Source organism: Oncorhynchus clarkii, chromosome 8 (genome assembly GCF_045791955.1).
Source record: "Oncorhynchus clarkii lewisi isolate Uvic-CL-2024 chromosome 8, UVic_Ocla_1.0, whole genome shotgun sequence".
Lineage (NCBI taxonomy): Eukaryota > Metazoa > Chordata > Actinopteri > Salmoniformes > Salmonidae > Oncorhynchus > Oncorhynchus clarkii.
Window position 1 is genome coordinate 33,053,696 of NC_092154.1, and position 22,744 is coordinate 33,076,439.

The 22,744-nt window shown below is 41.0% G+C and overlaps 2 protein-coding genes across 3 annotated transcripts; both read left to right on the top strand.

Moving 5' to 3' along the window:
• The first annotated feature begins 3,696 nt into the window (after nt 1-3,696).
• Nucleotides 3,697-7,458, top strand: LOC139415645 (uncharacterized). Its single transcript, XM_071163759.1, has 2 exons — nt 3,697-6,498; nt 7,251-7,458. The coding sequence occupies exons 1-2, from the start codon at nt 4,019-4,021 to the stop codon at nt 7,333-7,335; spliced, it is 2,565 nt and encodes an 854-aa protein (XP_071019860.1). The 5' UTR covers nt 3,697-4,018; the 3' UTR covers nt 7,336-7,458.
• Nucleotides 7,459-13,762: 6,304 nt separating this feature from the next.
• Nucleotides 13,763-17,023, top strand: LOC139415646 (lactoylglutathione lyase-like). 2 transcript variants are annotated; one of them, XM_071163761.1, is made up of 6 exons: nt 13,763-13,915; nt 14,301-14,383; nt 14,731-14,871; nt 15,380-15,447; nt 15,572-15,661; nt 15,848-17,023. In XM_071163761.1, exons 1-6 carry the CDS (start codon nt 13,847-13,849, stop codon nt 15,988-15,990), a joined length of 594 nt encoding a protein of 197 aa, XP_071019862.1. In that variant the 5' UTR covers nt 13,763-13,846; the 3' UTR covers nt 15,991-17,023. The 2 variants fall into 2 exon arrangements, with proteins under 2 accessions (XP_071019862.1, XP_071019863.1); XM_071163762.1 differs by having other exon boundaries at nt 13,769-13,915; nt 14,187-14,383.
• The last annotated feature ends 5,721 nt before the right edge of the window (nt 17,024-22,744 follow it).

Consider the following 22,744-nt stretch of genomic DNA (forward strand, 5'->3'; position numbering starts at 1 on the left):
TTTACCTATTTCATCTATAATCATTACCTATAATTATATCCTAATTCGTAACCTCATGCATCTGCAAAAACCCGGACTTTACTCATGATTCAGTACCACACCAATTTGTTTGATTATTTATTTACTAGCTAATTAAAATGTAGAAAACAGGATAACATACACACATAATACATGAGAAGAAAGGTCGCTAGTGGACTGACAAAATATGGCAGCTTATACACAACAAATGAAGAGGGGTGGGGAGGAGAGAGAGAGAGAAAAGGGACACTTATCGTGGATACATTCTAGAACTGTCCTCACATTAATCATATACCTTGCACACGAACGCCGCCCATTTGGAATAAGAAATCATTAATGTATTTACGTGTTAATGCCGTTAATGCCCTCCTTCGGAAGAATGTTGGTTTGGCCTTTCAGTGGCACGCTAGAAGGCTCGGGTGTCAAAAAGGGGGGGTCCCACCTTTTCCGTCTTCTTACTGTCACACTCTGATCTGTTTCACCTATCTTTGTGCTTGTCTCCACCCTCACCAGGTGTCTCCAATCTCCCCTCATTATCCCCTGTGTATTTATACCTGTGTTCTCTGTCTGTTGCCAGTTTGTTTTGTTCGTCAAGCCTACCAGCGTTTTCCCCCTTGCTCCTGTCTTTTCTATAGTTCCTGTTTTTGACCATTGTGCCTGCTCCTGAGCCTGCCTGCCATCCTGTACCTTGCCCCACCACATTGGATTATTAACCTCTGCCTGCCCTGACCCTGAGACTGCCTGTCGTTCTGTACCTTTTGGACTCTGATCTGGATTACTGACCTCTGCCTGCCCTTAACCTGTCGTTTTGCCTGCCCCGTTCTATTAAATAAACTTTTGTTACTTTGACACTGTCTGCATCTGGGTCTTTCCTAAATGTGATACTTACGTCTTTTCACTCTGGACGATGCGCCTAGGGTGATGGTTAGCCAGATGCGTCAACGGTTCCCCTTGGTGATGATATTAGGAACATACTGTGATTTGAGACTCGTAGTAGGATAGGATGGTTTGCAGCGTAGTATGATGGTCCAACTTCAATTAACTTTTCTCAACATCTGACTGAGCTTCTAGCCTACACCTTGTGTTGATTATTCAAGGTTCAGGATCCAGACCACTTTACACACACAGCAACAACCTGGCAATGTTCTGGTCTTATATGTTAATTCTTAGTCAGTCCTTTTAAGCACTCTGGTCGAAAAGGACAGTTCCATCACACTGACAAGCTCTTCTGACCTCACACGTGGCTACTTAATGTGCAAAGGATATGATTAGAAGTTATTTTTATGACTCCACATTCCTATCTTAACAAAAATACTTCCATAAATAGTCATATCACATAGACAACGTATTGGATTGAAACTTCACAGACAAAGGGGGTATCCTTCCCAAATTACAGTATTTTGTCTGTGCAGTTTTTACTGACATCACAAAATGAAAAACAATATTACATTCGTTTTCTACATCTCCCCACTGACCATTCTCCCCCACCAATCTGACCCATTCTGACCTTCACAGGACAGTCATGACACAGCCCTCTGGGCACACCACGCTGTTTATGGATATTGGGTCATATTTGGTTGAGACGATGATAAATTACAACCTATATTTTCCCACTCAAAAAGACAGCAAATAGTTTGTTGAATTTCCAATGTGTTGTCACTATGTTTTCAACAATATAAAAGCACAACCAAATTCCAATGGAAAAGACAATGTCAGATTTTTGGTTAAGTTGTCACCCAAATGTCTATCACTGCGTTTCAACCATTTAAAAGCACAGCAAAGTTAAAATGGGAATACAATGTTAGATATTTTGTTTACTTATACAACATATTCATGTGTTGTCACTGTGAGCCATCTAATAGCAGAACTAAATTACCTGGATTGCAGTTGAGATTACATTAAAAGTAGGCCTACATTGTGCAAGTGATCAATGGCATTCGAGATACTGTGCAGATTATTACAGCAATTGTGAAGATCTCCACAGGCCTGCAACGACCTATGCATGCTATCTTATATAATAATAAAGATAGTTACAGTAACCTCAATGTGGCCATGGATGTGTTACTCATTTTAAGGTCGAATGTTACATCAAATCAAATTGTATTGGTCACATACACACATTAGTTTGTAAGATAGCATTAACTTTAGGCTATTTACTGTATTACAAAAGTAATATTGAATTGTGTTTGGTTTAAAACAAATCCAAATATCAACATTTATAGGAGATGGAACTATCAAAGCAGTAGATACATCTCAGTCACTGCCTTAATCCCATTCTTTAAATTGTGTTATAGGTTGAGTTGGAGATGTGCATCCAAGATAACATTTCTTAACTAAACAAGCTAGTAGGCTATTTATTGTATTTCAAAAGTGATCTTGAATTGTACTTGGTTTTCAATGCAACCAAATATCAACATTTGAAGGAGATTTTTCTTTTGCTTGGATAGTTGCTTGGATAGTTCCACTGACTTAGTCTGGCTTTTATTCCAGTTTGTCTAATTATTAATTGATATGTTGGATTCACATCTTCATCTCAAACAAAAATCTAAATGAAAGAATACGACTTAATCAAATCAAACTTTAAATGCACTTTAAATTAAGTTTGATTTGATTTTAGTCCTAGTCTTTAACTTTGATTTTTGGTTGCATTGACAACCAAACACAATCCAGTATCATTAAATATACATTTTGAAATCAACCAGATCTTGAAACCTTAGGCCTGTTGTATTGTATTTTAGTTTCATTCTAGGTTAAATTGAAACGATAGCTGTTGATGACTTTGCAAATGCTATATAGGCCTAAATACACTGAAAAAATACAGTATGTCTAATTTAGCATAAAGATCCCTGTTGGTGTTCATTAATTTCCGTCTGTGTAGAGTATCATAATCGCAATCATGTGTCTCTTCTGGGAAACTTGACAGGCATGCACCAGAATAGGAATTCAAGGTTATAAAATACACCTCACTGGGAAATGTTCAGCTTTGGAGCGAGGGGGGGTTTCAATTCTTGCAAAGCACGCTCCCTGATGTCACTTTGCTCAGAAAGAAGATTAACAGAGGTGTTTGTGAAACTATAAACATAACATCTCAATGTACCCTGTATTTTATGACTTCTGGTGTCTGCTGATCAATCACAACTATATTCAAACTTGTACGTAATTGCAATTCAGTATGGACCGTTGGTTTGATCAATTGGTTTGATCTATTATCAAAATGAACTTAGAACTTGTAGATGACTTTATATCGGTTTTTCAATTCAGTAAATAACACGTCTGTACATTTAGAAACACAAGACAAGGGAAACTTTACAGGACACATGGAGGAGAGTGTGGTATGTGTCTGTGAACAAGAATAGTTGGATAGTTGGGAAACAAAACAAAGTAACTCAACTAGAGAACATGGGCAGCTTCCTGTCTCTGATTTGACCCGTATCTTATCTCCACTGTTGCCTGTTGCCTGTAAACATTCATTAGACCTACGGTGGAAGAGGTTGAAAAAGACACCTGACAAACTTGGCCCCGATTACCTTGATGGGCTTAGTATTATGTGCATTTGTGTGCGTGCGTGCGTGCATCATTCACTTAATGTGACCATCTGTGTGCATGAGTCCTCCAATCCTACTTGATCCGTTTAGCTCCTCAGTCTCTCTAGCTCCGTTTCGTTGGGGAGGACTGCATAGCTTCCAGAAGCCTCAGCCGGACTGCACATCCACGAAACCCAGAAGAATGTTAACAATTATAGATAGTCGGTATGAGCCATCTATTGAAGAACCCAGTGAAGAAGATTGACTGAGAAGCTGAATTGCTGTCAAGTTTTTGTAAGATACGCACCCTGCTGAACACAGAAGTTTTCAAAGGCAATCAAACATACGCACCAATGGATGAGCAAGACTATCCACACGTAAGAGGTTAAAGATTTGGTTCTGTATCTCTTTATTGAAATTACATCGTAAACGAAGAACTTAAATCAAAATTATTTTTCCGACATCTGGACGTAAAAATGGGCTGTTCCCCATCCAAGGGTCAGCTTTTCCCCGGGGTCGCAGATGGGATCCACATGGATCCGCTGCCAGGACCACCAAAGTTGGGTGACATCAAACCTGTTGAGGGAGAAAACCAAGATATTGACGATATGGATATTGACAAAGAATTAGAGGAATTCTCATTATCAGAGGTGAATCCTATGGCCCCTCTGGGCAAAGTGTCGGACATGGCCCCCAACACAGTCGTTGTGTCAAACCCAGGGGCTGTCTCTGAAATCAAGGTCAAAATTACATCTCAGGTGAGAGACATACAGAGTGAGAAATTACTGGAAAAGCAGGTGAAAAAGGTAGAGCAGCGAAGGAAAAATAAGGGCGTCAAACAGGGTTGCCGAAAAGAAAAGGAGATAAATACCTCCATCATGCAGGGGAAGGTGGACCTCCCCATACACATTGTGAGAGCTCACCAGGCCGCCTACAAATACCTGAACCCCAACATCTCCAAGTGTGAGACCCTGCTGGAGATGCTGGACCAGGTCGCCCAGACCCACCTCTCCCTGCAGCCCATCATAACAGTCATTGTAATGCTCTTCGAGGAGGTCAACCAGGCCCTAGAGGAGATGGCTGATGATGGCGAGCTGATGCTGAAGGAACATGGCAACCACATGGCCTGGCCCTCCGAGACAAGGGCCCCATATCCCATCCCTGCCAAGCTCAGTGCTGACCCATCAGAACCCCAGCCAGACCTGCTGCAGCAGCTGCTCCAGGATTCCACTGAAAAGTTTAAGCTGGTGGGGAGCTCGGTCCAAGGCCTGGGAGACACCGCACTGGAAGATGCGGCAGACTACTTTGCCTCGCTATCTAAACTACTGGGCAAGAGGCTGCAGGCCAAGCGAGCGGTAGAGGAGCGTCTGAGCCAGGTGCTGGCACGCGTGGAGGCAGCCGCCAAGTGCAACCTCGATGACTTGTCTCTTCACAGCGAGGACAGCGGCATTGGGGGAGAGAATGAGTCGCTGACGGGATCAGAGCGTCAACGTCGCCAACGGGGGAGTTCTGGGCCCGGTGGCAGTGCTCGCCCCACACCCCTAAGCCATTCACCTGACAAGGTATGCCTTAATAAAAGTGAGGAGGAAAATGAGGAAGTGGATGAAGATGAGGAGGATGAAGAGAGGTCAGGGAGGGTGCGGTCCAACTCTTCCTCGTCAGACCCCATTCAGACCCCCAAGCGCAGTGAGAGGCAGCCACCCAAACAACCCCAGACCGCTGCCCCCTTGGGCAGGCCAGTGAGACCGCCACACTCACAGTCCATAGAATCTTTTGATGTTCAGGAGCTGCAATACAAAGATCTGGACCAGCGGATGGGAGACGACACTCTGAGGAGACACTCTTCAGGAAGGAGGAAGGTTTCTAGATATGAACTCAAAGGGTCCGCGAAGGCAAACCAAACACCAACTTCTCTACCAGCGATAGCACCACAACCCCCTGGCCGCAACTCCGTCAAAAGACTCATAAACACATTCAGTGGTGGGACGGATGTTAGACAAGTCCAAAGTCTCACTAGTACACACCTTAGGGGGTCTAGGAGGAGTGAAACTCCAGGTCCTCCCTGGCCAGTGGAAGGCAGGGAGGACCTAGACGTGGACTACCTGCCCCCACCTCCCCCTGAGGTCCTGATGGACAACTCCTATGAGAGCAACGAGGAGAACCCGGATGATCAGGGCGGGGAAGAGGAGGACATCACCAGTAGGGGCCACCCTGTGCCACACCAAACAAGCACCACCTGTCAGCGCCTGAGGGCCTCGTTGCAGACCATGACGGTTCTGCCCAACCGTGGCAGTGTCGGACCAATCAGGCAAGATACCATGGTGAGGGGAGATCATCAGGCTACATCACTATACAGCCAGGCCTGCAAGATCATCCACCTGCGCAATGCAACTGAATCCACTCCTACAAGACCTGATCAGGGGGTTCGAGGACCCCTTAGAGCTGGGGTGAGCCTCAGGCAAGGAAGCAGCAACCCCGATGGGGGAGAGTATTACCCCGCCAGCATGCCACCAACCATCCCAACAGTCTACAGAGTTCGCCTACCACCCTCTTGTCCATCTATTCACCAAGAACTACCAATCCCCCTTGCTTTATCACAGCCTAATCCACCTTCACGTCCATCATCACCCCGGGTCCTGAGATTGAGCACAAAGAAGAGTGGTGAAGAAGACAGGTCACCCTCAGTGTCCTTCAATGATGCCCGATCGGTGTTCTGTCAAAATAGCCAATCGAACTCCCAGATCTGGACCCCCTCCTGTAGTTCTACGCTACCCAGGGCCTATGGTGAGCCCTCCCGGGGAAGGCTGTCCACACGAGGGTCCCAGACTGTCAGTAGGCGCAGCCAGTCTGACCAGAGACCCAGCCTGATGACACAACGAGACGAGTCCCTTGTCCCAGGCACATCACAGGCCAGGACTGGAGGAAGTGCGTCAAATATCACCAATAACAGTGAGAGGTGAGTGTCTCCCTTTACTCCCTGGGTCTAGCTAAAAGTTCAATGCACCTTACGTGATGATCAAACATGCTCCGGGAGGCGTCCGCGTGCACCATCGTGCGCATGTTAAATTTGTCATTTTAAAACGCAAATTGATAATTTGAAAACCGATTTGCAATTATGTTAGCACAGCTGAAAACTGTTGTTCTGATTAAAGAAGCAATAAAACTGGCCTTCTTTAGACTAGTTGACATCTGGAGCATCAGCATTTTTGGGTTCGATTACAGGCTCAAAATGGCCAGAAACTCACTAGTCTATTCTTGTTCTGAGAAATGAAGGCTATTCCATGCAAGGAATTGCCAAGAAACTGAAGATCTAACCAGAATAGAAAGAGGTGGGAGGCCCCGGTGCACAACTTAGCAAGACGACAAGTACATTAGAGTGTCTAGTTTGAGAAACAGACGCCTCACAAATCCCCAACTGGCAGCTTCATTAAATAGTACCCGCAAAAGATCAGTCTCAACTTCAACAGTGAAGAGGCGACTCCGGGATGCTGGCATCTGTTTTTTTTTTTTACCCAATATCCTGTTAGCAGTGTTTCCATCACCCACACACCCTACCTACTGGCTCCAGATTTAACTTGAAAACCACGTTTTGGCATAATCCTGAAAAGATTAGATCTCCTTCCCCACTGCATCTCTCAGCTACCTGGCCCGCTACCCCACATAATCCACCCATGCACTGAAGCCTATTCTTTTCCTGTTGTTTTATAGGATGGTCAAGGGTCTTGTGACGGAAGGGGAGAACCAATCAGATCCAAGTGATGCTGCTCCTACTGACTTGAACCCTGAGCAGTAGTTCATGGCAGCCTGCCAGGGCAGAATCTACCAAGCGAATTAGAGGGTGATGATTGAGCATAGAAAGGGATTATGGATTAGGACTCTGAAAGCTAGTTTTTCCGTCTCTTCTAATGAGAGAAGTGTGTTAGGTTGCAATGGAGAAAAATATTAAATACATGTGTTGGTTCTATAACTTCCTCTGAAATCTTAAGTTTTACAGTAATTACTGAAAACGTTATTCCAACAACAATAAAATGTACTAAATTAGGATTTGTTGTAGATTAATAATGATATAATATATGATAATAATAATATTTGCAATCTGTCAATACATTGGTGAAAATAAAAATGTATGATTGACTATGACTAATTATATACTGGTAAAATTATTTGTTTCCTGTTCATGTCATACTGTTTTTGAATTAGCATTTGTGTTTGAACTGTTGCCATTTTTGTTATACAGTAACTACAGTGTTTGCTTATAAATGTTGTTTTATTATTGTTATTCATAGTCACCTTTTTGTATTTTGTTTAATTCTACTTCTTTCTAACTTTGTTCCTAAGAAATGTTGTACATTTTTTTTGTCTGTGCTTCATGAGAAGAGCAGTGACTTAAACAACACATTACCTCACCCAGCCATAAATAGCTTCCTGATTCCTCTCACATACAGTTCTCTGTGAGCATGAGTCCCAGTGTCACGTTTGTCGAAATGATTGGACCAAGGTGCAGCGTGCGTAGAGTTCCACATATTTTAATTAATAGAAACTCGACGGACGAACAGCTACTCGTGTGCACACAGGCAACTAACTGTAGACAAGATCCCATAAAGCACAATGAGGAAATGGCTGCCTAAATATGATCCCCAATCAGAGACAACGATAAACAACTGTCTCTGATTGGGAACCATACCAGGCCAAAATAAACCATTAATCACCTAGATGACCCACCCTAGTCACTATCACGCCCCAACCAACAGAGAATAAACAGCTCTCTATGGTCAGGGCGTGACACCCAGTGGCATTATGTACCCATTATTTTAGAGGGGGCACAAAGTATGTGAGGATTGAGGGGGGTAGTCAAACACCTGAAACAGCCTTTTCCATAATAATTATGCCTAATGTTTACCTGTTCAATTGAATTAATGATACACATTGATTATTTAGGAACTTTTATGCCTTACGAGTTTAGTACAACTGCTACACTGGTATACAGTATCATGATCCAATAGTTAAAACATGCCAGCTAAGACGCTTAGACAACTTGATTAACTTGATTGCCTGAAATTGCTTGGTAGCTAGTTAGGATGTTGGGAGATTGGGAACCTATCCAGCTGTCTAGCTAGCAAGCTAGGTGGCCAGTATTACAGATACACAACACAATGTATTAGTTGTATTTATTCAAGAAGGAATCAATATGGTACATATGGTAGCTTGATCAAATTAATTTACAAATATACCTCTTACGAGTCCTGCCCATCACCTGCAGCTAAAATCAGATCAAACCCCCATGTGTGTGTCACTCGACACTCTCTCTCCTCTTCCACTGATGATAATATCTGCACGCACTAGATACTAGAGTATCTAGAATCCTACCTAGCATGTCTTTGCTCCGTGGTGCACCTTGGAAGGAACCACTTACTAGGGAGAATGGGGGGCTATTCTTTGTCTGGTCCAGTCAGTGCACTCCCTCCACAAAATACAGCTGACAGATCACGTTATAAATAATTGTGATAAAACGTGGGCTAAAATCAAGTTTAGTTATTAATAATTAAATAAAATTTAAAAGTCAAATCTGAGGCGGCACATGCCCTTGTGCCCCCTATGGGCATGACACCTTTGGCATGACAATCATTATAGGTTATATTCTGTTGTTATAGGTTATACACTTGTTTTTTAATTGACCTGATAATGGAGTATGTCTTCCTCAGGAAAGAGTAAACTGCTCATTTTCGAAAACAATTTGAATTGATACGGAATTTGAATTATCTATTTACTATATTGCAGAGCTTAAAAAGCCATACAAAATATGTTTTTCAACAACAGGTTAAGGTAAATAATATCAAAGGCTGCACTGAAATCTAAGAGTACAGCTCCCACAAACTTCTTACTATCAATTTCCTTCAACCAATCATCAGTAATTTGTGTCAGTGCAGTACGTTGAGTGCCCTTCTCTATAAGCATGCTGAGTGTCTGTTGTTAATTTGTTTACAGAAAAATAGCATTATATTTGATCAAACACAATTTTTCCCAAAAGTTTGCAAAGAGCCGGCAGCAAGCTGGTTGGTCAACTGATATAACCAGTAAAGGGTGCTTTACCATTCTTGGGAACGGAATTACTTTGGTTTCCCTCCAGGTCAGATTAAAAATAGGACTGGCAATATAGTCTGCTACCATGTTCAGTAGCTTTCCATTTAAGTATTCAATACTGAATGCTGATTGGTTAAAAGCGCATTCCAGGCTGTGTCTAATTCCACAAATTAGCACTGGTTAAATCTATGACGTTAAAATACCTATTTACTCTGTTCCATCTGACTGCGCAATCCACTGTATCATCAGCTCTCCACTATAAAAAGAATCTAGACATTATCTCACATTTCTTTTACACTAATATTTAGTTTTCAACAGCAGAGATTTGTATAAACCTTGCTGTCTGTCTCTCCGACATGTACAACATTGTTTAAATGTTACATTTCAAACTGTCCCATTGTAATGACCGTGTAGGGGTCGGGAGTCGGGACGAGAGAGAGGCAGGCAGCGTTTCTCAGCCAGTCGAAATCATGAATCAGCTGGCATCATTTTTTATGGATATATACAAAGAAATGTAAATTGAAAAAAAGGTCAAACGAAACAGTCTTTCCAGCTTCAGTTTGAAGTTAGTGTTAGAGCTCTGTGTGGTTGGCTAGTTCCTCTGAAAAGTGTCCTAACAAGAGAGCACATTTTCTATGGCAGGTGAAATAGTGCCTCATCAGCTCATTGTTATAGACTTATCCAAATACATGTCACTAAAAAACAGCTTAATAAACAAATGCAGCTGCTGCTTTTATTCTGTCTACGCTGTTTAACGTAACTAAATTAGTTGGCTAGCTAGCAAGCAAGGGATAAGAATGTTGCCAGCCAGTATGGCAATGGAACATTTAGAACGAACGTCTGGGTCGCGTCCGTAAACACAGAACAAAAAGACTGAACGACTGGGTCGCATCTCTGGCAACGGAACCAATAGAACGAACGACCAGCCGGCTTGGGTAGCAACCCTAGATTTGTTTCGGGACTATATCTGGAAGGAAGGATGAAATAGTAATAACTAAATAACGTTTTTAATTATAATATGTGAATCATTATTTAATTACGTTGTTAACCTGTTGTATAAAAGTGATAATGCCCTAGAAGCCTGTGTTTGGTGGATATATTGGCACCTTTTGCCGGCCCGAGACAAACAACAGTCAAAAGTTTGGACACACCTACTCATTCAAGGGTTTTTCTTTCTTTTTACTATTTTCTACATTGTAGAATAATGGTGAACACATCAAAACTATGAAATAACAAATATCATGTAGTAATCAAAAAAGTGTTAAACAAATCAAAATATTTTAGATTTTAGATTCTTAATTCAAAAGGCACTCGCACATCTGAGCAATCTTTTTTGCAGGTGCATGGTAACAGTTGAACAAGATGAAGGAAAAAGGAACCCGCACACTGCTCTTGATAGTATCACTGAGCTTTAATAAACTTACGTATCGGCCTCACGGCCTTCGTCAGAACTTTTGTGATTTTTTTTTAAGTTAGCACCCTTATGTAGACCTAGCCGGACCCACATTCGTTCCACGCATCGAAGTGGTCGGAGGCAAAGGAAAAACAAATAAGTGCTACCAACTATAACAATATGCATTTCATAAATATTCAAATAAAGTGTGTAAATAAGACGTATTCAAACACGTCTGTAAAACCACAATGAGGACATAGACCTACCGAGCAAGTTTTCATTAATTATTGGGTACATCATATGAAAAACGTCAGAGTAATCTGAAATGGGGGCATAATTCATATTCTCATTTACAACATAACATACATAGGCATTTCATCATTAAGACCTTTAGGAAATAATGTCTGGAGGATAAAAATCCAAAAACATTCTCTTTTACTCAGAGTATTATTAATATCTCCTCCCCTGTCTGATATCTTAACTTTCTCTATGCCACAAAATCTGATGGTATAAATGTCATGCTTTAAATCATTCAAATTTACTGCAACTGGTTAATCCCTGTCGTTTCTCCTGATTGAACTTTTATGTTCTCTGATTCTCTGTTTGAAAGAACGTGAGGTTTTACCTACATAGCACAGCCCACATGGGCATTTAATAATGTAAATAACATGGGTGGTGGAACACGTATGTGGGTGCAGAAATATTCACACTTCATCATATTGTTGCACTGTGCGCATCCTCTGCATTTATAGCTACCATTTGGAAGAGGGCGTAAAATAGATTTTAGATTCTTCAAAGTAGCCACCCTTTGACTTGATGACAGCTTTGCACATTCTTCGAATTCTCTCAACCAGCTTCACCCGGAATGCTTTTCCAACAATCTTGAAGGAGTTCCCACATATGCTGAGCACTTGGTGGCTGCTTTTCCTTCACTCTGCGGTTCAACTCATCCTAAACCATCTCAACTGGGTTGAAGTCGGGTGATTGTGGAGGCCAGGTCATCTGATGCAGCACTCCATCACTCTCCTTCTTGGACAAATAGCCCTTACACAGCCCGGAGGCGTGTTGGGTCATTGTCCTGTTGAAAAACAAAGGATAGTCACACTAAGCACAAATCAGATGGGATGGTGTATTGCTGCAGAATGCTGTGGTAGCCATGCTGGTTAAGTGTGCCTTGAATTCTAAATAAATCACAGACAGTGTCACCAGCAAAGCACCCCTACACCATCACACCTCCTACTGCATGCTTCATGGTGGGAACCACACATGTAGAGATCATCCGTTCACCTACTCTGTGTCCCACAAAGACACGGAGGTTGGAACCAAAACTCTCAAATATGGAATCATCAGACCAAAGGAGAGATTTCCACCGGTCTAATGTCTATTGCTCGTGTTTCTTGGCCCATGCAAGTCTCTTCTTCTGATTGGTGTCCTTTAGTAGAGGTTTATTTGCAGTAATTTGACCATGAAGGCCTGCTTCACGCAGTCTCCTCTGAACAGTTGATGTTGAGATGTGTCTGTTACTTGAACTGTGTGAAGGAATTATTTGGCCTTTAATTTCTGAGGTTGGTAACTCTAATGAACTTATCCTCTGCAGCAGAGGTAACTCTGGGTCTTCCTTTCCTGTGGCCTCCTCCTCATGAGAGCCAGTTTCATCGTAGCACTTGATGGTTTTTGCAACTGCACTTGAAGAAACTTTCCCATTTGGCAGATTGACTGACCTTCATGTCTTAAAGTAACTTGGGACTGTCATTTCTCTTTGCTTATTTGAGCTGTTCTTGCCATAATAATGACTTGGTCTTTTACCAAATAGGGCTGTCTTCTGTACCTTGTCACAACACAACTGATTGGCTCAAGTGGCCGGGGACTTTAATGCAGGGCAACTTAAATCAATTTGACCTAATTTCTATCAGCATGTTAAATGTGCAACCAGAGGGGAAAAAAAACTCTAAACCACCTTTACTCCACACACAGAGACACGTACGAAGCTCTCCTTCCCCCTCCATTTGGCAAATCTGACCATAATTATATCCTCCTGATTCCAGCTTACAAGCAAAAAATGAAGCAGATGAAGCAGATGCTAAGACTGGAATTTGTTGAAAACAAATTGGCTCCCTATTTATAAAGAAGATGGAGAACAAGCTAGGAAGTTAAAATATGGGAGTTTGGTGCAGGTAAAGCCTACTAGTGCAAAAATAATATTGCTATTTTGTCAAAACAATACAACATCAAAAATAATATCCTAATTTTGAACTATTGATTTTTAAGCACCTCTAGTGGTAAAGGAATGTGTTTTTTATCAAAACATATATTTTTAGGATGTTTAATTACATCATTCCTACTCAATCATTAATTCCATTTAATTCAACCATACATACAGTGTAGGCCCTCCGTGTTATTTACATGTCTAACCTATCACTCAATTCCACATTCTTGAAACGTCTAACAGTGGGGATCGTAAGGGCCTGCTTTTTCACACATTTATAGCTCCAACAGTATTATTTACCAGGGAAAGTTGTCATAGATCCTTCTGCACCTAATCCTCTACTCTGCCAGGGTCCTGTGTCACTTAACTGAGTAGGCTTTCTGACAGTTGAAGCCTCCATTGCAATGCACACCTCCTCGGCATTGGTTATACACTTATAACTAACATACTCTCCTAGTGCTTTCGGTTACATTTTTTTGTGAACCCCTCCTACCTGCCAACTTTAGGGAGTGTCATACTTCGCTGTCAATTGTCTCGACTTGCCACAGTCAGCTTTGGGAGCGCCTATCCCAAGCTATTCGGCCTGTGAATTTGCCTGCTGTCAATTTGGTCTTTCACTGCAAAATGACAGAAAAAGGACTTACGGATGAGGCTGTGTCCGCAGCGTGCAAAGAAGGGGACCCTATCACCCAGGTTAGTGTCACGCAGTAGAATGTCTAGCATTTCTTTGTCACTTATTCACTGTAGGTTTATTTTACTCGCTTGACACAGTCTGTCTCACCAAACCTGTTGTTGAGCAAGAGTCTCCGGCCTCAGCTATGTGAGCTGTAGGCTATGTAGCCAAGCCCCTATAGCAAATACCAATGGAAAAAAACATTTAGGGAACTAGTCCCAGGCCTTAGAATGTAATTACTTATACTGAGTAATGTATTGGCTCTAGTTTAAGTTCTTCTTTTTCTTCTAGAGTTGCAAGCTGAGAACATAGCTGAGAAGTAAGGGGGTCAAGACATATTTTGCAAGCAACAACTCGTCCCGACACTCCCCCTTCTTCTCTTTGTCTCCCTCTGTCCCTCCCCAGGATTACGTGTTGCAGCAAACTATGCTGAGGGTGAAAGACCCACTCAAGTCTTTAGACTTCTACACACGCATCATGGGCATGACGTGAGTCCCAGACGTCTCTCTCACACAAAGATGAAGGGGCTTCGGGCCTAGTACCCTACCCTTCTAGATGAGTTCTCATTCTCTTGAACAAGAAATAGTGATTTATATATGTTTATGACTAAAACTTCTCCCATGTGTTTCTACCTTTGTGGTTAATGTGGCCCTATCCATTTTAACTTTATGTAGAGTGATCGGTTTGAACTGGATGCTTCAGAGTTATGAGAAATTACCCTCTGCTTTTGCATGTGATGTAGTGACCTTTTCATTGATCCTTGAGGGTTGTATTCTCCATCTTCACCTCCAATTGTCCCACCAGTTGAACCAGTTGTGATTGCTATTTGCCTCAGGTTGCTGCAGAAAATAGACTTCCCATCAATGTGCTTCACACTCTACTTCCTGGGTTATGAGGAAAAGAAGGAAATCCCTGCAGACATAAAGGACAAAACAGCATGGACTTTCTCCCGACGAGCCACCATTGAACTCACACAGTAGGCACCCCACTTAAAACCTCACTGGGCACACATTGGTTCAATCAACGTTGTTTCCATGTTATGAAATTATGTTAAACCAACGTGGAATAGAATGAATAAATTGATGTCTGTGCCCTCTGGGTCAGCACACAAGCACATAGATTTCAGATCTGCTAGTAAGTAGAACTATGAAGTGAACTGTAAAAATTGAATATAATAGAAGATGATCCAGTAACATCAAACCAGGGGTGTCCAACAGGCAGATCGCCAAGCTATCAGTAGCTCGTGGGCTGTCAATGAGTAACTCTTTAAGTATCCCATTCATAGATGTTAAATAAAGATTTCACCCAAAAACGATCTTTCGGTATTTGTTTCATTAGTTGTCCCTCTGTCTTCCGTCTGTCTTCTGAAAACAATCGCTGTATTTTTGTTTTGTTACTATGTTCATTAGAAACTATGGTTCCTACCCTGTCGCAATACTATGATGGTGATGACATATTTTTCTCTTTACTCTCTTCTCTTTCAGCAACTGGGGCTCTGAATCAGATGAAAATCTATCTTATCACAACGGAAACGCTGAGCCAAAAGGTTTTGGTGAGAAAACGATATAATCTTTTAAATTCAACCTTTTGAATGTGGTACTGATCAGCCATTTTCCTTTTCCACCATGAGGCAATTTCCCATTATTTAAATGTTTCCTCTCCACTCTATCATACAGGGCACATCGGAATTGCTGTACCTGATGTTTATGCAGCCTGCAAAGTATTTGAAGAAAAAGGAGTAACATTTGTTAAGAAGCCAGATGATGGTATTTATTTTTTATCTTCCCTGACATAACCCTCTCACACAATTATTTAGTGTTATGGTCAGGGTCTCTCTGAAAAACGCATTTGTGTGTAGGATACATAACAATTTACTTTCATCTCTATCAGTCTGCTTTATCTGTATTCTCTCAATTTGTAGATGCAACATTCAAAGTTCTTTCTCCACACAGGTAAAATGAAGGGACTGGCCTTTATACAGGATCCTGATGGATACTGGATTGAGATTTTGAGTCCAAACAACATGTTCACCGTAACGTCATCCAAGCGTCAAACTGAGATAGTACAAACTGACTTGGTCAGAAAAAGGATGTGATGAAAAAGTAAGAGAGAAATTGGAGGAACCAAAGGGTGTTATGTAAGGAAATTAAGAGGTGAAGATTGAGTATTTGCTTACGATTGGGATCACATACAGATACCCGCTGAAGGCCTACTTAAAATAACAATAGCGGAAGTATATTTTAATATATTACAAATATACTGACGTATACTTAAATATACTACAAGTTAATATAATATACTGCAAATACGAGATGTACTTTTCTAGTATATCTTAGGTTTACTATACATATTATATCATTACACTTCAATACAATTATTACAAGTGTACTTAAAATGCATTGATTTTCAGTCTTTAAACTATATGTTACCTATCATTACACTTAACACACTTATTACAATTGTATTTTTAATTAATTGTTTTCAGTGTTTTAGTATACTATATGTTCATTATCATTACACTTAAACACACTTACAAATACTTCATATACTTTAATTGTACTTTAGTATATTCATTAAAAATACACTTAGAGTTGTTTTTAAGTTGAACCATTGATTTGTTTAATGAAACTCTGCTGTGAGTGATCAAGTACACTATAAGTATAATTTCAGTGCCAAAAAATATGTTTTGAGGTACTTTCTGAATTCCTGTTCATAAGAGTGCAGAGAAAGAGAAAGTTGACAATGATAATAATTGTTTATTCCACATAAGGAAACATGCACAGGTGAGGAACATGCTTCCTGAGAGTATACTTTTTCATATCTCAAGAAAATATACTTAAAGAAAACTCCACCCAAAAACTATCTGTTGATATATGTTTCATGAGTCCATTGTTGATATTGTCCCACAATAATTTGCATGTCAGCAATCACGTTTTCAAGATATATAACTTTAAAAATACAGAAATACAACCGGTATGATGTATTTTGTATAGTTGAAAGAGATGGGGCAAAAGGAGTGGCAGACTTACTGCAAATTGAGAAATGATGTGAATAAACTACAACAACAAAAAATAAGAAACTGTATTATGAAACCAAGAATCAATGAAATAAAGAATGATGGAAAAAAACTTGAGTACTTTAAATGAAATTATGGGCAGAAAGACAAAATAAACTCCATCTTTCATCAAATCAGATGGCTTACAGTGGGGCAAAAAAGTATTTAGTCAGCCACCAATTGTGCAAGTTCTCCCACTTAAAAAGATGAGAGAGGCCTGTAATTTTCATCATAGGTACACTTCAACTATGACAGACAAAATGAGAAAAAAAATCCAGAAAATCATATTGTAGGATTTTTAATGAATTTATTTGCAAATTATGGTGGAAAATAAGTATTTGGTCAATAACAAAAGTTTATCTCAATACTTTGTTATATACCCTTTGTTGCCAATGACAGAGGTCAAACGTTTTCTGTAAGTCTTCACAAGGTTTTCACACACTGTTGCTGGTATTTTGGCCCATTCCTCCATGCAGATCTCCTCTAGAGCAGTGATGTTTTGGGGCTGTTGCTGTGCAACACAGACTTTCAACTCCTTCCAAAGATTTTCTATGGGGTTGAGATCTGGAGACTGGCTAGGCCACTCCAGGACTTTGAAATGCTTCTTACGAAGCCACTCCTTCGTTGCCCGGGCGGTGTGTTTGGGATCATTGTCATGCTGAAAGACCCAGCCACGTTTCATCTTCAATGCCCTTGCGGATGGAAGGAGGTTTTCACTCAAAATCTCACGATACATGGCCCCATTCATTCTTTCCTTTACACGGATCAGTCATCCTGGTCCCTTTGCAGAAAAACAGCCCCAAAGCATGATGTTTCCACCCCCATGCTTCACAGTAGGTATGGTGTTCTTTGGATGCAACTCAGCATTCTTTGTCCTCCAAACACGACGAGTTTAGTTTTTACCAAAAAGTTATATTTTGGTTTCATCTGACCATATGACATCCTCCCAATCTTCTTCTGGATCATCCAAATGATCTCTAGCAAACTTCAGACGGGCCTGGACATGTACTGGCTTAAGCAGGGGGACACGTCTGGCACTGCAGGATTTGAGTCCCTGGCGGCGTAGTGTGTTACTGATGGTAGGCTTTATTACTTTGGTCCCAGCTCTCTGCAGGTCATTCACTAGGTCCCCCCGTGTGGTTCTGGGATTATTGCTCACCGTTCTTGTGGTAATTTTGACCCCACGGGGTGAGATCTTGCGTGGAGCCCCAGATCGAGGGAGATTATCAATGGTCTTGTATTTCTTCCATTTCCTAATAATTGCTCCCACAGTTGATTTCTTCAAACCAAGCTGCTTACCTATTGCAGATTCAGTCTTCCCAGCCTGGTGCAGGTCTACAATTTTGTTTCTGGTGTCCTTTGACAGCTCTTTGGTCTTGGCCATAGTGGAGTTTGGAGTGTGACTGTTTGAGGTTGTGGACAGGTGTCTTTTATACTGATAACAAGTTCAAACAGGTGCCATTAATACAGGTAACGAGTGGAGGACAGAGGAGCCTCTTAAAGAAGAAGTTACAGGTCTGTGAGAGCCAGAAATCTTGCTTTTTTTTGTAGGTGACCAAATACTTATTTTCCACCATAATTTGCAAATAAATTCATTAAAAATCCTACAATGTGATTTTCTGGATTTTTTTTCCTCATTTTGTCTGTCATAGTTGAAGTGTACCTATGATGAAAATTACAGGCCTCTCTCATCTTTTTAAGTGGGAGAACTTGCACAATTGGTGGCTGACTAAATACTTTTTTGCCCCACTGTACAGTGCCTTGCGAAAGTATTCGGCCCCCTTGAACTTTGCGACCTTTTGCCACATTTCAGGCTTCAAACATAAAGATATAAAACTGTATTTTTTTGTGAAGAATCAACAACAAGTGGGACACAATCATGAAGTGGAACGACATTTATTGGATGTTTCAAACTTTTTTAACAAATCAAAAACTGAAAAATTGGGCGTGCAAAATTATTCAGCCCCCTTAAGTTAATACTTTGTAGCGCCACCTTTTGCTGCATTTACATCTGTAAGTCGCTTGGGGTATGTCTCTATCAGTTTTGCACATCGAGAGACTGACATTTTTTCCCATTCCTCCTTGCAAAACAGCTCGAGCTCAGTGAGGTTGGATGGAGAGCATTTGTGAACAGCAGTTTTCAGTTCTTTCCACAGATTCTCGATTGGATTCAGGTCTGGACTTTGACTTGGCCATTCTAACACCTGGATATGTTTATTTTTGAACCATTCCATTGTAGATTTTGCTTTATGTTTTGGATCATTGTCTTGTTGGAAGACAAATCTCCGTCCCAGTCTCAGGTCTTTTGCAGACTCCATCAGGTTTTCTTCCAGAATGGTCCTGTATTTGGCTCCATCCATCTTCCCATCAATTTTAACCATCTTCCCTGTCCCTGCTGAAGAAAAGCAAGCCCAAACCATGATGCTGCCACCACCATGTTTGACAGTGGGGATGGTGTGTTCAGGGTGATGAGATGTTTTGCTTTTACGCCAAACATAACGTTTTGAATTGTTGCCAAAAAGTTAAATTTTGGTTTCATCTGACCAGAGCACCTTCCACATGTTTGGTGTGTCTCCCAGGTGGCTTGTGGCAAACTTTAAACAACACTTTTTATGGATATCTTTAAGAAATGGCTTTCTTCTTGCCACTCTTCCATAAAGGTCAGATTTGTGCAATATACGACTGATTGTTGTCCTATGGACAGAGTCTCCCACCTCAGCTGTAGATCTCAGCAGTTCATCCAGTGATCATGGGCCTCTTGGCTGCATCTCTGATCAGTCTTCTCCTTGTATGAGCTGAAAGTTTAGAGGGACGGCCAGGTCTTGGTAGATTTGCAGTGGTCTGATACTCCTTCCATTTCAAGATTATCACTTGCACATTGCTCCTTGGGATGTTTAAAGCTTGGGAAATCTTTTTGTATCCAAATCCGGCTTTAAACTTCTTCACAACAGTATCTCGGACCTGCCTGGTGTGTTCCTTGTTCTTCATGATGCTCTCTGCGCTTTTAACGGACCTCTGAGACTATCACAGTGCAGGTGCATTTATATAAAGACTTGATTACACACAGGTGGATTGTATTTATCATCATTAGTCATTTAGGTTAACATTGGATCATTCAGAGATCCTCACTGAACTTCTGGAGAGAGTTTGCTGCACTGAAAGTAAAGGGGCTGAATAATTTTGCACGCCCAATTTTTCAGTTTTTGATTTGTTAAAAAAGTTTGAAATATCCAATAAATGTCGTTCCACTTCATGATTGTGTCCCACTTGTTGTTGATTCTTCACAAAAAAATACAGTTTTATATCTTTATGTTTGAAGCCTGAAATGTGGCAAAAGGTTGCAAAGTTCAAGGGGGCCGAATACTTTCGCAAGGCACTGTATTGATCTTGAACCATTTGATGATGCCAATTATTACTTAAATGGCAAAGTGGAAAAACTTAGGCAGCAAATTCCAACAACGAACAGTGAGTCATCGTATTCATGCATAAAAAAACTAATAATGAAAGAAAACCATTGTAAGTTAGATTTTTTTAGTGTGGGAGAGGTGGAAACATTATTGTTATGGATTAATAATGACAAACCTCCTGGATGGAAAGCTACTAAGAACGGTAGCTGACTCTATAGCCACTCCTAAATGTAATATCTTTAATCTGAGCCTAGAGGAAAATGTTTGTCCTCAGGCCTGGAGGGAAGCCAAAGTAATTACGCTACCCAAGAATGGTAAAGCGCCATTTATTGGTTCTAACAGCCGACCTATCAGCTTGCTGCCAGCTCTTAGCAAACTGTCATGTTGCAAAAAATTGATTTTGACCAAATAAATCAAATCAAATTGTATTAGTCACATGCGCCGAATACAACAGGTGTAGTAGACCTTACAGTGAAACGCTTACTTACGAGCCCCAACAATGGAGTTTTAAAAAAGTACAGATAAGAATAAGAAATAAAAGTAACAAGTAGTTAAAGAGCAGCTGTAAAATAAAAATAGCGAAACTATATACAGGGGGGTACCGGCATAGAGTCAATGTGTGGGGGGACCGGTTAGTTGAGGTAATATGTACATGTAGGTAGAGTTATTAAAGTGACTATGCATAGATTATAACAACAGAGAGTAGCAGCGGTGTAAAAGGGGGAGGGGGGCAATGCAAATAGTCTGGGTAGTCATTTGATGAGGTGTTCAGGAGTCTTATGTCTTGGGGGTAGAAGCTGTTTAGAAGCCTCTTGGACCTAAACTTGGCGCTCCGGTACTGCTTGCCATGTGTTAGCAGAGAGAACAGTCTATGACTAGGGTGACTGGAGTCTTTGACAATTTTTAGGGCCTTCCTCGGACACCGTTGGGGCGGTATGCCAATTGGAGTGGGTCTAGGGTTTCTGGGATAATGGTGTTGTGTCACTGGGCAGCTCTCGGCTGTGCTTCCCTTTGTAGTCTGTAATGGTTTGCAAGCCCTGCCACATCCAACGAGCGTCAGAGCCAGTGTAGCACGAGTCAATCTTAGTCCCGTATTGACACTTTGCCGGTTTGATCATTCGTCAGAGGGCATAGCGGGATTTCTTATAAGCTTCCGGGTTAGAGTCCCACTCCTTGAAAGTGGCAGAAAATGGTTGTTACAAGACTGACAGCTATTTTTCAATCTGTATGGCACAGTTGTAAATGTCCTGGTCCTCAAATGAAACTGGTATACTTTCCTATTTATGCTATTTTGTACCTCTGCCAGTTTTGACAGACCAGTTCCCTACCTCCTCCCGCTGCCACCTCCTTTTCCATTTTTGGTGTCATGCTGTAATCAGTTGGTTGTAATCTTGGATTGAGCAGACCTTCCCATACAATTCCAATAGCTCCATGAAAGACAGAACTTTACCATTCCAAATAACTATATCCTTTAAAAACAAAATACCCTTTTCAAACATAAATAAAAGTATTTTATCAACCAGCACAACCATAATATTTGTTATAATATTGGTTATTTTTTCTGGGGGATGAAATTTAAATTGTAACCCGTTCTGCAATGCTTGTTAGAAAAACAGAGATACTTTGAACAAGGTTTAGCTTTCAATTAAACTATTTTTAACTTACATTTTCACAAAATATATTTAAGTACAGTATATTTTCAAAACATATGTGCAGTTGAATTTTATATGAGGGATTCAGACCTACTATGGTGTTGAATGCTGAGCTATAGTCAATGAACAGCATTCTTACATAGGTATTCCTCTTGTCCAGATGGGAGAGAGCAGTGTGCAGTGAGATGGCGATTGCATCATCTGTGGAGCTATTGGGGCGGTAAGCAAATTGAAGTGGGCCTAGGGTGTCAGGTAAGATAGAGCTGATATGATCCTTGACTAGCCTCTCGAAGAACTTCATGATGACAGAAGTGAGTGCTACGGGGCACTTAGTGGGACTATAATTTGTTTTCAACAGGACAATGACACCTCCAGGCTGTGTAAGGACTATTTGATTAAGAAGGAGAGTGATGGTACTGCATCAGATGACCTGGCCTCCACAATCACCCGACCTCAACCCAATTGAGATGGTTTGGGATGAGGTGGACCACAGAGTGAAGGAAAAGCAGCCAACAAGTGCTCAGCATATGTGGGAACTCCTCCAAGACTGTTGGAAAAGCATTACAGGTGAAGCTGGTTGAGAGAATACCAAGATTGTGGAAAGCTGTCATCAAGGCAAAGGATGGCTACTTTGAAGAATTGAACATGTAAAATATATTTTGAACACTTTTTTGGTTACTCCATGATTCTATATGTATTATTTAATAGTTTTGATGTCTTCACTATTATTCTACA

Coding starts and splice junctions, on each gene's coding strand:
- LOC139415646 (XM_071163761.1), top strand. CDS start 13,847: ATGACAGAAAAAGGACTTACGGATGAGGCTGTGTCCGCAGCGTGCAAA. Junction 13,916..14,300: donor AAGGGGACCCTATCACCCAG/GTTAGTGTCACG, acceptor GTCCCTCCCCAG/GATTACGTGTTGCAGCAAAC. Junction 14,872..15,379: donor GCCACCATTGAACTCACACA/GTAGGCACCCCA, acceptor CTTCTCTTTCAG/CAACTGGGGCTCTGAATCAG.
- LOC139415645 (XM_071163759.1), top strand. CDS start 4,019: ATGGGCTGTTCCCCATCCAAGGGTCAGCTTTTCCCCGGGGTCGCAGAT. Junction 6,499..7,250: donor ATCACCAATAACAGTGAGAG/GTGAGTGTCTCC, acceptor GTTGTTTTATAG/GATGGTCAAGGGTCTTGTGA.